This window comes from Propithecus coquereli, unplaced genomic scaffold (genome assembly GCF_000956105.1).
Source record: "Propithecus coquereli isolate 6110/MARCELLA unplaced genomic scaffold, Pcoq_1.0 Scaffold399, whole genome shotgun sequence".
Lineage (NCBI taxonomy): Eukaryota > Metazoa > Chordata > Mammalia > Primates > Indriidae > Propithecus > Propithecus coquereli.
In genome coordinates, this window is record NW_012149718.1 from 1,600,559 (window position 1) to 1,613,381 (window position 12,823).

At 56.5% G+C, this 12,823-nt stretch overlaps 1 protein-coding gene across 3 annotated transcripts in view; it reads right to left on the bottom strand.

Moving 5' to 3' along the window:
- FAM207A (family with sequence similarity 207, member A) overlaps window positions 1-12,823 on the bottom strand; it is a 49,900-nt gene that overhangs the window by 11,721 nt on the left and 25,356 nt on the right. For 2 of the 3 annotated variants that reach the window (XM_012652687.1, XM_012652685.1), the window contains exon 3: window positions 4,215-4,283. In XM_012652687.1, coding sequence (XP_012508141.1) covers window positions 4,215-4,283 — 69 coding nt within the window. The remainder of the gene's footprint in view (window positions 1-4,214; window positions 4,284-12,823) is intronic. The other variant, XM_012652686.1, reaches the window with a different exon arrangement.

Here is a 12,823-nt window from a genome sequence, read left to right on the forward strand (position 1 = left end):
AAAAACATTTCTTAAAAAGAAAAAGCAACAGGCAAAGAGGACGACTGGATATCGGAGCAAATCATGACACGACAGAAACGAAGGCAGTGGCAAAGGCGCGGAGAACGCCACGAGCTGCGCCTGAAGCAACTGGAGGCCTCTGGATTCTTCTCTCACTCACGCTGTCCCTAGAAATCAGTCACGTGTGAATCAAACACTGCAAATAAACACAGAGGAATCGAAGGCCAAAATACACAGCAGGAGCTGCTCAGCTTCACCCGAAATCAAGGAAAAGAAAATGACGAGATACAATTTTTCGTCTATCAGGCAAATTTTAAAACATTTAATAACATCAGTGTCAGAGGTGGGAGCTGCCTGGCCGGTGTGAGCCAGCCAGCGCCGTGGAGGACAACGGGGCCCAGGAAGCGAGAGGATGCGTGTGCTCTCAGCAGGCCGCCTGCGCTGGGCACAGGGGCGGGTGAACGAGACAGCGTGGAGCCGAGGGGGAGAGAGTGCAGAAGCCTCCAGGAGCAGGGACACCACGGGGAGGGACAGCATAGACAGTTTGCCAGTTTATCCCCCTTAAAAGGTGACAGGAGGGCAGACCCACAGCTACTGACTGGGGAAAGGTTCAACACATTTTGAGGGAAAAAAAGCAAACCGAGGGAAAAAAAATCCACGTGCACAGAAAATATGCATTGCTAAAGATCCTCAGGAATCTACAAAGTAACTACCAGACCCAATATAAGGTCACAGGATATGAGATTAATATTAATAAAAGAAAATCAGTTGAACTTTTATATACTAGTAAAAAACTGGAAAAAACTCCATTTACAATGGCATAAAAAACTCTAAAACACTTAGCAAAGGCTTATTTTAAAAGAGTAACACCTCTACACTGAAAACCATAAAACACTGGAGACAAAAAAATAAACAGTGAGATATACCATGTTCATGGATTTAAAGACTCAATATTGTCAAGATGGCAATCCTCCTGAAACTGATCTGTAGATTTAGTGCAATCCCAACCATAATCCCACCACGCTTTTGTTGTTTTTAAAGAAACTGATAGGCTAATGGCAAAGTTTATATGGAAATGCCAAGGACCGAGAACATCCAAAGCAATCTTAAGAAGAACCAAAATAAAGAACTTACATTGTCCAACTTCCAGGCTCACTTCACAGCTACGGAAATCAAGACGGTATGGTACTTGCTAAGGCACGACAAAGAGACGATGGGCAGAGAGCCCGGAAAGACCCGCGCTGACGAGGCCACCTGATTCTTCAGAGGCACCAAACAATCCAGTGAGCAAAGAACAGTCTTTGTAAGAAATGGTGCTGGAACAACTGAGTCACATATCCACAGTGGGGAACAAAAGGACCTGAACCACTAGAGTTCACACCACAGACAAACGTTAATCCAAGATGGACCCAAAACCTAAATATAAAAACTAAAAGTATAAAGTTCTTAGAACAAAGCATAGGAAAATATCTTCACGACTTGGGACTAGGCAAAACTTTCTTAAACAGAACACACACACACAATAACCACATAAGAAAAAAATATAAATTAAACTTCTCAAAATTAAACTTCTGTTCACCAAAAATAAATTCTTAAGAAAATGAATAGGCAAGTCACAGTCTGGGAGAAAATATTTGCAACACACATACTCGAGCAAGGACTGGCCTCCAGAACATACAAAAATTCTTAGAACACAATAATAAAAAGGCAAACAGCCTCATGGAGAATGAATTTCACTGAAGGTGAAGCACCAACGGGTAGTAAGCATGTGAAAATGCTCTGTTCGTGGCAACGAAAATTAACACCACCATGAGCTACCACTTCACCATCACCAGACGGCCAAGACTGAAGAGACACACACCACCACACTGGCAGAATTACGGGGCAACCAGAACTCTCATGCTGCTGGTGGGAGTGTAACGTACAACCACTTTAGAAAAACGTCTGGCAGCTGCTTATAAAACTAAACATACACCTACCCTATGACCCAGCGTTCCATTCCTGAGAATTCACCCGCGAGAAATGAAAACACATCCACAAAAAGACTGGTGAAGAATGTTCACAGCAGCCTTATTCGCAGTAGCTACAAATGGAAAAAGCCAGGTGTCCGTCAACAGGAAGGTGGATGACAAACGGTGCATCCACACGACAGAACGCGCTCAGCGATGAAAAGGCACAGACTGCTACGTGCAGCCTGGATGGGTTTCAAAGAACATTACTCTGAGCAAAAGAAGCCAGACAGAAAGCGCATCCCACATGATTCCATTTACATGAAGTCTACAGCAAAAAAACCTCGACTACAGACAAAAAAAGACCCAACCGTGGTTATTACCTCCGGGGTAGCAGGAGTGGGACTGACTGCGAAGGGGCTGGGGACTCTGGGTGACGGGGACGGTCACTGAAAGGCACACGTAAGGTGTGCATTTCAGCACATGTGAACACAATTTTCAAAAGAAAAAGAAAAAAGAGAAAACAAATATTGAACTCCAGCAGAATTATTTGGGGGAAAGTGTACTGATGTCTGCAGCTTACTCTAGAACGCAAAAAAACATGTGTTCACGGACAGACGGACAGACAGGAACTGACGGGTGAACAGTTACATGATAAAGACTGGAAAACCCACATGGTGGGCACGAGTGTGTTCACCATAAAATTCTTCTCACTTTCCCAAATAAAATATTTCATAATAAAATATGAAGTAAAAACAACTTGAGAGATGTAGCTAAAGCTATACTCAGACGCTAACTTACAGCCTTTCATTCCTAAACAAAACACACGGAAGCAGATAAGCTAAGTAACTCAAAGGAACCTAAAGAAAGCTCACATGGGGAATTAATAAAACAGAAACTAGTAATGTAGAAAACAGAAGACTAGAATTGACCATTAAATCCATGAATTAATTCTTGGCACGGATGAGATAAAACTTCTTAACCAATCTAATCAGCAATGACGGGGTGGAGGACAACAAAGAGTGGTAAACACAACATAAGACATACACATCTTATATGAGAAAGCAACATACAGCCCTTTGCGAATCAAGGTTGAGATCTGATTAAATTCGATTATTTTATGGGAAAATACAAGTGGCCAAAATTGACTCAAGTAGTAAAAAAAAAAAAAAAATACCACGCACCATAGAAGACAATTTACACATCCTCAAAGAACTACAGCCCAGAAAAGTGCCAGGTCCAAAGAGCCACAGCCCACTGGCTTGTCCGGACCCCCTCTGCACAGCTGGAACTGTGAAAACAAAACTGGGGGAGGAGTCGTTTCCCTGGGACACATCCAAAAAGTGACAGAAAACATGAAAGTGATAACCGTGGAAAACACTGACAAACTTTTCTAAGTACTATCTCTGAAAAACATAAAATTTCTTTAAAATTCCCAAGGAAAAAATAATGCAAATCATACTTTACCATGTGAGAATATAAAAAAGAAAATATTCCGACGCCATGGCACTCTACTCAGGGCAGTAGAGTGAGACTCTGTCTCAAAAAAAAAAAAAGAAAATATTCCAAGTTAATTTCACAAAGTCAGCAGAATCACACTGAAAGATAACACTAAGAAAAAAATTACGCAACAATCTTGACAAGAAAATCTTCGGAGCATCAGCAAACATCCCACATTGTGAAAATGACTACGCACTCCAAAACTGAACGCGTGAGAAGAGGGGTGCTCAGCCTGTCGTGGGGCGTCTGGCAGGACGTGCGTGGACAGCGTGACCCCCAGATGGAGACTGGGAGAGAAGGCCCCAGGCCCTGAGAGGGAACGGCGACGCCAGGGGCCCTGCCACACGGAGACCACTGCACAGAGACCACGTTGTCACGTGCAGGTCTGGAAGGACACACGTCTGACCCGAGAGGGGTTTCACATGCTACTGCAGGTACTTCTGAAACATAAACGACGCTAACAAGCACGGGTTACTTCTGTAATTAAAAATCTCTTCATGGCAACCAAAAATAGGTGTTTTTACAAACAAGGAGCCAAGAGCAGCAGCTCCTCAAGTGCGCCTTCCGAGGAGAGGGGATCAGGCTCCCCAGGCCCCACACAGAGCAGCTGGGCCATGCTGCCAAGTCCCCCGGCCGTCCCCTCTGTGCCTCAGCTGCCCCTGGGCCCCACGGCAGCCTTCCAGGCCATGCCCTCGGGCACCTGCTCCCAGAGGACCTGACAGGGAGTGTCGGGGTGGAAGCCCCAAGACACGAGCACGGACTTACTCTGCAGCCATCGCTCCCGTCTCAGCTTCAACTTCTCCTTCTTGGGCAGAATAGCCTTGGCCTCCACACCTGGGGACAGAGAACACGCGGTGAGCCAAAGGGGTCCAGGTGCTGTTTCTGCTCGAAACACCAGGACAAAAGCCTGGGCTTCCCAAGCACATGGACCTGAGAGCAAGACTTGGGCAGACTCTGGCTGTGCGAGGACCACTGCCGCCCACGTCCCGGCCACTGGACTCTCGGCAGCTGGTCTGTGCCTGGGCCGGGCAGCTATTCCTGCCTCTCAGCCTCCGGAGCGGCAGGTGGTGCTGGGGGCACTCGCAGTGTGTGCTGGCACATCAGGGGGCTCTCTAGCACCAGTGTCCCTCGGAGGTGACGCCTGGCCACTGACCACTGTGGGCTGCCCTGCAAAGCCCAGGCAGGCAGTGCCCAGCAAGGAGGTCTCCCCGCCCCACCCTCCTCTGAGATGCCCACCAGGGCTGGCGGCAGCGTAACTACGCAGGCAAGGCCCCAGCTCACGAAGAGGAACAGAACTGGGGAGAAGCCAGCAGACCGGTGGCTCTCCCAGGTGTCCCTGAGAACCTGCACGTTCTTCAAGTGCAGGTGGGGAGTCAGGCCCAGGCAGCATGTCTGCTCTCTGCCACACTCCATGACATGTGCACGGGGACTAGGGGGGCAGCATCCCGGACCCCACACAGCGTCAAGGTTCTCAGGACCTCGAGGAAAGCACTCGGCCAAGGCCACCCGCAGTACACGGCAGACGACGAGGGCAACCCGGGACAGGGAGCTGTGCTCTGAGCGGCCGAGCCACTGCGGACACCTTTGCTACCAGGGATCCTGCCCCATCCTGTGCCCACTGGCCCCACCCAGCCCCCACCCCGAGGGACATCTGTGCTACTAGAGAGCACCCAGCACAGGGCCAGCACTCCAGCCCCACTCACCATGGCCCCAGACCTACCCGGGACCACAGGGGTCCTGTCCTGCCCCGTCTGGGTGGGGTTTTGCAGGAGACATCTGTGGCACCCAGAATGAGGCAGGAGCAGGCACCGGACGCCCTCAGCCCCTGCATGACCTGGCCCCCATAAAGTCACAAAAACGAAACGGAGGAAATGATCCCCGCGGGGCTCCGGGGGCAGGGGTGACAGCAAGGCAAGGGCTGGCATCCGGGCACAGGCTGAGCGCTTCGTGGGAGGACAAACAGGCCCCCAGCAGGGGTGCAGGTAGAGAGGGGAAGACAGGGTCTGAGGGCCCCTTGCGAGCACAGATCAGGACATCGCCGCCCCCAGGGTCCAGTGCTTACATGAACCTGCCTACTGCCAAGCTCCCCTGAGCGCAAGGCACCCTGGGACAGGTGAGCACCTTGGGCCGGCCCTGTTCAGTGTAAGATTATTGGGAAACATTCCCAAAAGGACAAAAGCACCTCGAGTGGGCACTGCCCCCGCACAGACTGCGCACCGCCCCATCTGCGTGGATGGCGTCCCTGGGCTGTTAGGCCTGTCCAAGCTGGGCTGCCCTGTGGAGGAGCACGTGGGGGAAGGAGGGGTTTCCTACGAACCAGGATGAGGGGACAGGAGGGCGACCCTGCGGAGGGAACGACAGAGGGTGGCCAGCCCCCGGGGCAGTGTTTGAGGCAAGGGCTGCACAGCTCACGGTTTCACGCCTAGTCTCACACCCGCCAGGAGGAAGAGAAAACCCTTCCAAGCTTGGCCAGAACCCCACCCGCGCCGGGGTGGCCTCGCATGGGGCAACCGTTGGGCACCAAAGGTGACCCGTGGGCACTCGGGACACCCAGCTGCCTGCAGAGGCAAAAGGGGCTCTTGGGATCAACTTCCTCAGGTGAGACCCTAAGGCCTGGCCCACCCCACTGTCACATACAGGGCATGATGCCACCAGCAATCACGAAACGACACACCCTACAGTGAACGCTCCCAATTCCACCCGCCCCAGCCCTGATCCAGATTCCTGGGTCCCTCCAGGGCACCTGGATGTCCAGAGTCGCAGCAGAGACGGCAGCGCCTCACCCCGCTGGCCTGCAGATCTGCTACCTAACTCCGCGGTCTGTGCTTCCTGCTCCGCCTCCATTAACACTTGTCTGTTTTATTCTCCTCGTGAACCAACTCGCGCATTTGTTACGTCCACCTCGTGTTTGCTTCTGAACTCAAACGCTCCACCTCCGCTGCTCCCTTCCTGCCTTCCCTGGGCACCCTGACCGCCTGTCCTCCTTCCTCCTCTCGTGCTACCTCAGCCCCAGCTCCTGTACTCTGGTCCCGACGGCACCTCTGCCCCGTCCATTTCAGGTGTTGGGCCATTCGTGTTCCGAGTCCCTCTCTGACCCGGGGGCTGCGGAGACTACGTGGGTCTCCAGATGGCCCCGGGTTCACCTGTGCTGTGTGCTGCAGCAACGCCAGGGTCCTCCGTGGCCCAACATGCAGCCAGCTCTTGTCAAGGGCATTTGGACAATCCAAAGTTTCATTTTCAGGGAACTGCACCGGAAATACATTGGTTGGATTTACTGTCCTGATGTTCGTTAGGCCTTACATCCCCTCTGCTTAGTCAGTCAAAGGGCAAGAGGTAAATGACCATGAGTCCTGCCCCTGTCCGCCGGGGTCCGGCTGTGGGCTCAGTCTCCAGCCCCCTCCCCTGCCACACGGGCCGCTCCAGGGATGGGCGTCCCGCCACCTGTTGAGACTGGTCACCCCACCACACCAGCTGCTCCCTCCACCCTGCACAGTGGGGGGGAGCGGGGAGGGAGGGGTGGCTAGAGCTACGCAGAGCTACGTGGCCGTGGCCCGGGCTAGACTGCCGTGGCGTCAGCCTAGCTCACAGAAACTCAAACTCCTGAGCTCAAGCGATCCTCCCGCCTCAGCCTCCCAGAGTGCTGGGGTTGCAGGCGTGAGCACGGCGCCTGGCTGTCTACAACCTTTTGAACATTGATTTTTCAGCCCTCACTGTGCTAAGCACCTCACCATCAGTCCGTCCAGGACTGGAAGGAAACGTGCCGACTGTACTTCCTCTGCTCTGGCTTTGGACACGAGGGCGCTGAGGACGTCAAGGTTCTTGTCAGTCCTCTTAAGGACCTTGATGCCCACACCCAGGTTCTCTCGATGTTGCCTGATTTCCTCTGAATCTTTACTGTGGTGACGATTCTTTCTGCAACTTTCCATGTGACTTTTATTTCTGTCACAAAATCATCGCTCCCCATGGTTTCTTCCCCAGGATTTGCTGTCTTAACGCTCTGGTGCCCTGGTCTGGAAAGGGCCCCTCCACCCCGGGAGCTTCTGCCTCCCTCACGGCACGGGGCTCTGGGGCTGCTCCTCACCGGCCCGCGCTGGCCCTGCGCCCCTTTTGCTCTCAAGGTGTCCCACATCCATCCACGGCCCCCGCGTTTGGATCAGAAGGTGCGCGCCGCACGCTCGGGAACTCCTGCCTGCTTTCCGGGCTGTCCTCATGGCTGCAGAACAGGCCTGGGGTGTGGTCTGAAGAGGCGGCCCCCAGTCCCAGCCACGAGGGCAAGGGCAGGAGGCAGCCTGCGGCCCTGAGCACTGACGCGCACACTGAGCCCGTGGACACACCACTCTGACCTGGGGGCAGTGCTGGCTCTTGGCAGGCAGCCTGGGCGCAGGCCTGCGGGGCACGTGGCCGCTGCTCCCCCTGGCTGACCGGGAGCAGCTCTTGGCGACTCCTCTCCCTGCCAATGTGCCGAGTATGTGCTTCCTGCGGAGATGGCTCTGCTGCCCTTGCCGCCAGATGGACAAAAACAGTTCAGGGTCATTCCCACAGGCCCCTCCGCCCCTGCCAGCCTGGCCGTTCCAAGCAGAGGTCACAGGATCCCACCCTCTCAGCGTCTCCAGCTTCCCAGAACGTGGCACGGCCTGGGCCAGCAGGGCAGGCGCCTCCCAGCCCCGCTCCCGCCAGCCAAGCTGCCGTCTGCATATGCAGGCTCGGGGCCCTGGAGGCTTCCAGCTCCTCTCTGTGTAACCCACCTGGGGCAGAGAAGCTGCCCGTTTGGGCAGGCAGGGAGGGCTCAGGGTCCAGGGAGTGTCTTCCTGAGCTCAGGGTGAGCTGAGAAGCCTCCTGCTGGGCCAGTGCTGCTGTCCCAGGCTCTGCTCACAGGTCTGCCAGCCGCTTCTCCTTGCATCTGCCACCCAGGGCCCAGGACAGCAAGTGCTGCCTGGACGGTAGCCCAGAAGGGACGGCACGGGTGTTAGTCACCTGGCTGGTGCGGGGCCTGGCAGCAACTGGGCAGGAGCTGCAGCCAGAGGGGCAGCGCCTCAGAGACCTTGGCCGGAGCTGCTGGTGGATTCTCTCAGGGACAGTTTAGGAAAGAACGCACGGTGCCACCCCCTGCAAGTGAAGTCGGACCGCGATGGACAACAGGATGGCCCAACACGACCAGACCCACAGGCAGAGGCAGCGCGGCTTCGCCCGCTCAGAACGGCTCCTTGCGGCTCACGGTCAGGGCTGCAAGCCCTGTTCCAGGCTCGGGCCCCGGGGACACGGAGGCGAGAGGACGAGGTGTCCCCTGAGCCAGTTACGCCACGCACACTGGGAGGGGCCTGGGACGACCCCCTCACCCTGGCAGGACTAATGATGGCAGAGCCCCCAGAGCCTGCAGGGAGCCGTGAGCAAGGGTCCCCTCCTCCGACCCTGGACGCGCTGAGGCCCCCAGGTCCCCGTCTGCCTGGCATTTCCCTGCACAGGTGCTGTGTGCAGCAGGGTCTCAGGTTAAAAGACCTGCTTCTCCTCAGACCGTGGCTTCTCTGGGGGCCGTCAGACCGTGCTCACCTGCCAGCAGAGACGTGTTCCTGTCTCGCTCACCTGCGGCAGGGGTGGAATGTGGGAGCCAGGTGTGCCTGTGCCTTCTCCTCTGTGCCCCGGACACCTGCCCTCCCCTGGCTCCCATCCTCCTCGCTGGTGACTTTATCCGGCCCAGTTCTGAGGCCCCGCTCACCACCTGCGGCGTCTGCACGCCCCAGTTACGGCTGAACTGGGTCCTCCCCAAATCCACGTGCTGAAGCCCTGACCCCCCAGGACCCGAAAATGTCACTGTAATTGGAAACAGGGCCTCTACAGAGGTGATTAAGGTAAAATGAGGTCACCAGGGTGAGCCCTGACCCAGTCTGACTGCTGTCCTTGTAAGAAGAAGAGCTGAGGACACAGACGCCCACAGAGGGACGACCCTGTGAGGACACAGGGATGACACGCTGTCTACACGCCAAGGACAGAGGCCTCAGAGGAACCAGCAATGCTGCACCCTGACCTTGGACTTCCCGCCTCCAGGTGCGTGGTCCTAGAGCCACACGGAGCACTGTGCTGCCACCACCAGGCAGGCGCGGGTGCATCTCCCACGCAAACAGCCGCCTGTGAACTGCACCTGCGGACTCTCCCCGAGGAAACGCAAAGCCAGCAACTCGAGTTCCCAGCCTGTCACCCACCCACATGGAGACGCACCTGCTCGCCCCCAACCCAGGAGCTGGCTCCAGTGCAGTCACTGACCCAATGAACTAGCCCCATCTTACAGATGAGAAAACTGAGGCCTGGGGGGGCAGGAACCTGCCCAGGGTTGGGGGAGCTTCCGTGAACCCCCTTTAGCCACAGGCCTTGGCGTTACAGCAGCCTCAGGCTGGGACGTGCAGACACTTCCCCTGCACCCCAGGGAACACGCAGAAGGGATCCAGGGCACATGGGATTTGGAGGTTTACTCCCCAAAATGAACTATGAACCAAGCTGTGGGCACGGGTGTAGCTTCTCAGAGTGCCAAAAAAGAGCACATGGCCTCCCCGGGCCTGTCACGACTGCCCCCTAGCGGCATGGTGCCCAGCGCCCCTGGCACGAGCCCAGGCTGGGTAGGAAGGCTGGGCAGGGAGGCTGGCCATGTGCTCCATGGTGACATCAGTGAGGCCTGCCCCACATTAACCAGAAGCCAACTAACAGCCAGACTAAGATGGTCAGCCCATGTCAGCAGAAACCAGTGCATGGCCACAGGCCAAACCAGCTGGCCCTGGAGAGGTCCGGGCAGTGGCAGCTGGCGCTTCATGCTCCATGTCTTTCCTTCTCTGAGGACGGTCATAGCTCAGACAGTGCCCAGATGGGCTGCAGCCAGCCAGAGGGGACAGTGCCCTCGGCCAGCGCAGAGCTTCCTGCCCTCTGGTGTCCAGGCAGGACCATAGGACGGGCAGGGAGCATGCACTGGGCAGTGGGAGCTGGGAGTGCAGGAGGGAGGCCCCTGCGGCTTCCTGAGCCTCTCACAGCCCCATGTGCTCAGGGGAATGGCAGGACGTGCTACGGTCTGATGTCCTTCCACGGCTCACGTGGAAACGTCACCCCCAATGCGGCAGTTCTGAGAAGTGACTGGGTCAGGAGGGCTCTGCCCCATGAGTGCAGGAAGGTAACGGGTTCACAGACTGACGGGTTGTCATGGGAGGGCGCTGGTGCCCTACAGGAGGAGGCGGGCAGACCTGAGCAGCACATCAGCACGCGCAGGCCCTCGCCACGTGTGCCCGCACCACGTCGGCGCTCCGTGGAGTCCCCACCAGCAGGAAGCCCTCACCAGATGGGGCCCCTCGACCTTGGACTTCTCAGCCCCCCGAACTGTAAGAAATAAATTCCTTTTAAAAATAAACCACCCGCTTTCAGGTACTCTGTTACAAGCAAAAGAAAATAGACTAAAAGATGGGTACCAGCGTGGCTTTCCATGTGACGTGTAAATCTGGGATATAATCCAGACAGATTGTCGTTGCCTCTTTGGCAACAGGGACGGAGAGGCCGCCCCTGTTGCCTCTTTGGCAACAGGGACGGAGAGGCCGCCCCATGGAGAGCTCCGAGGAGGCAGACCCCACAGGTGGCCCCGTGCTCAGTCCACGTGGAGCCGTGGTGTTCGCCCCGCATGTGGCCAGAGGAGCCTCATTTGCTCGGGGCCAGGGGCAGGGAAGGGGCCAAGCTTGCCAGCTGTGTCCAGCATCAGGGCCGTGCGGGCAGAGAGGGTGCTGGTAGCAGCATCTCCACCTCTCATTTGCTCTAAAACAGCGCAGACCCACGGCTGGCCCTGCTCCCTTGGCCTTAACTGATTTTCCCCGAGATGACGTGGTTTCAGCCTCGCACCCAATCCCCCTAGAACCCATCTATGCAAGAAGCGTGTCTCCGGCTCTCTTTTCGAATGCAAGCAGATTTTCCTGGCTAGCACAACGATCCACAACGTCCAAGGAAAAACAAAGCAGAACGAGTTCTGTCAAAAGAAGGCAATGATCCTGTCAAGCTGCTTCAGACTTCGTTTCAGAACGAGCACAAAACCTCCACAGCCCGTGACTCCCGAGCGCATTTAATCCCTTTCCCAAGAGCCCTGGTCCGGGTGCTGGTGGCCTCGTGTGCCCTTCCAGCCGCGTCTGGAGTGACCCACTTTCCTCCTCAGCGCCCTGACCTCTCACTCCCTGACCAGAAGGGAGGGGCCAACTCTGCAGTCACCTCGGCCCCCGCGGTTGCTCAGGATGGGGGCTGCGCAAGGACAAACAGCAGGAGCGCCCAGGGCTTGGCGCTGCCACCCAAGATCGTGCTGCCCGTCCGGCTGGCCTGACTGACAGACCTTGTCCCCACTGCACTGGCCACCCACCTGGCCTGCAGTGCAGGGTGGCTGCAACCCTGTGCGGGTGTCAGGCCGTAGGTGCAGGAGGGCCCAGCTTCAAACCACGGGAAGGTGACGGCACGCCCGGATGTGGGGTGTCAGGGCATCTGTGAGGTGCGTGGAAGCTGGCGGGGAAAGGGGTGGGATGGGGACAGCCCAGCAAGCGCAGCTCCAAGCAGGAGCTGGGGGCGGGGGACTCGGGCAGAAAGGCCACGACGGGATGCCTCAAACGGAGCAGGAGCAAACTTTCTCCAGACTATTTCTGCAACCTTTCTGTAATTTCGAAACTATGTCAGCGGAAACTGACCCAAATAGTAACCTCTGTGGTGTTGGAATGAAGAAAACTGGGAGCCGGCTAGGTCCAGACCGCCGGTGCCGTGACCCTGCCAGGCTCTAGCCCCAAGCAGCTCCCCAGCACCCCATCTCCATGGCACCAGGGAAACAGGAACCAAACACGCTGTTCCTGCAAGACGTGGAGGGTTTGGAATGTTGACGCCAGAGCAGAGGCTGCCTGGAACCACTGGCAGCGGCCCCGGAGGCCCCGCCAGCCCTGCCGACACTTTCCGGGCCCAAGCTCAGGTTCACTCCTGCCGCCTCGCCAGGCTCTGGACAGGCCGACCCCAGTATGGTGGTTTACAGAGGGTGCTTGCCTGTGCACTCTGCCCCCCACGCCCCTGCGGGACACGGGAAGCAGGGCAGGTGTGTGCAGCCCTCACTGGCTACAAGGGGCTGCTGATGTGATGTCGGCTCAGGCTGTTCTGGCCTCTAAACTTACAAACCAAATCTCCTGCGGTTGCCACCCATGTATGGGGAGCCTCACGTGAGTCACTACAACAGAGACAGCAGCCCAGAAAGAAGGGGCTGGGGTGGCATTGCGCAGGCCTCTCTGGTCCCACGCAAGGGTGTGTAGCTGTCAGAAGCTGTCCCGGGCCTCGCCCAACGCCAGATCCCAGCAGCACCACAGCCCCTACGGACATGCGGGAGGGGCAGGTCA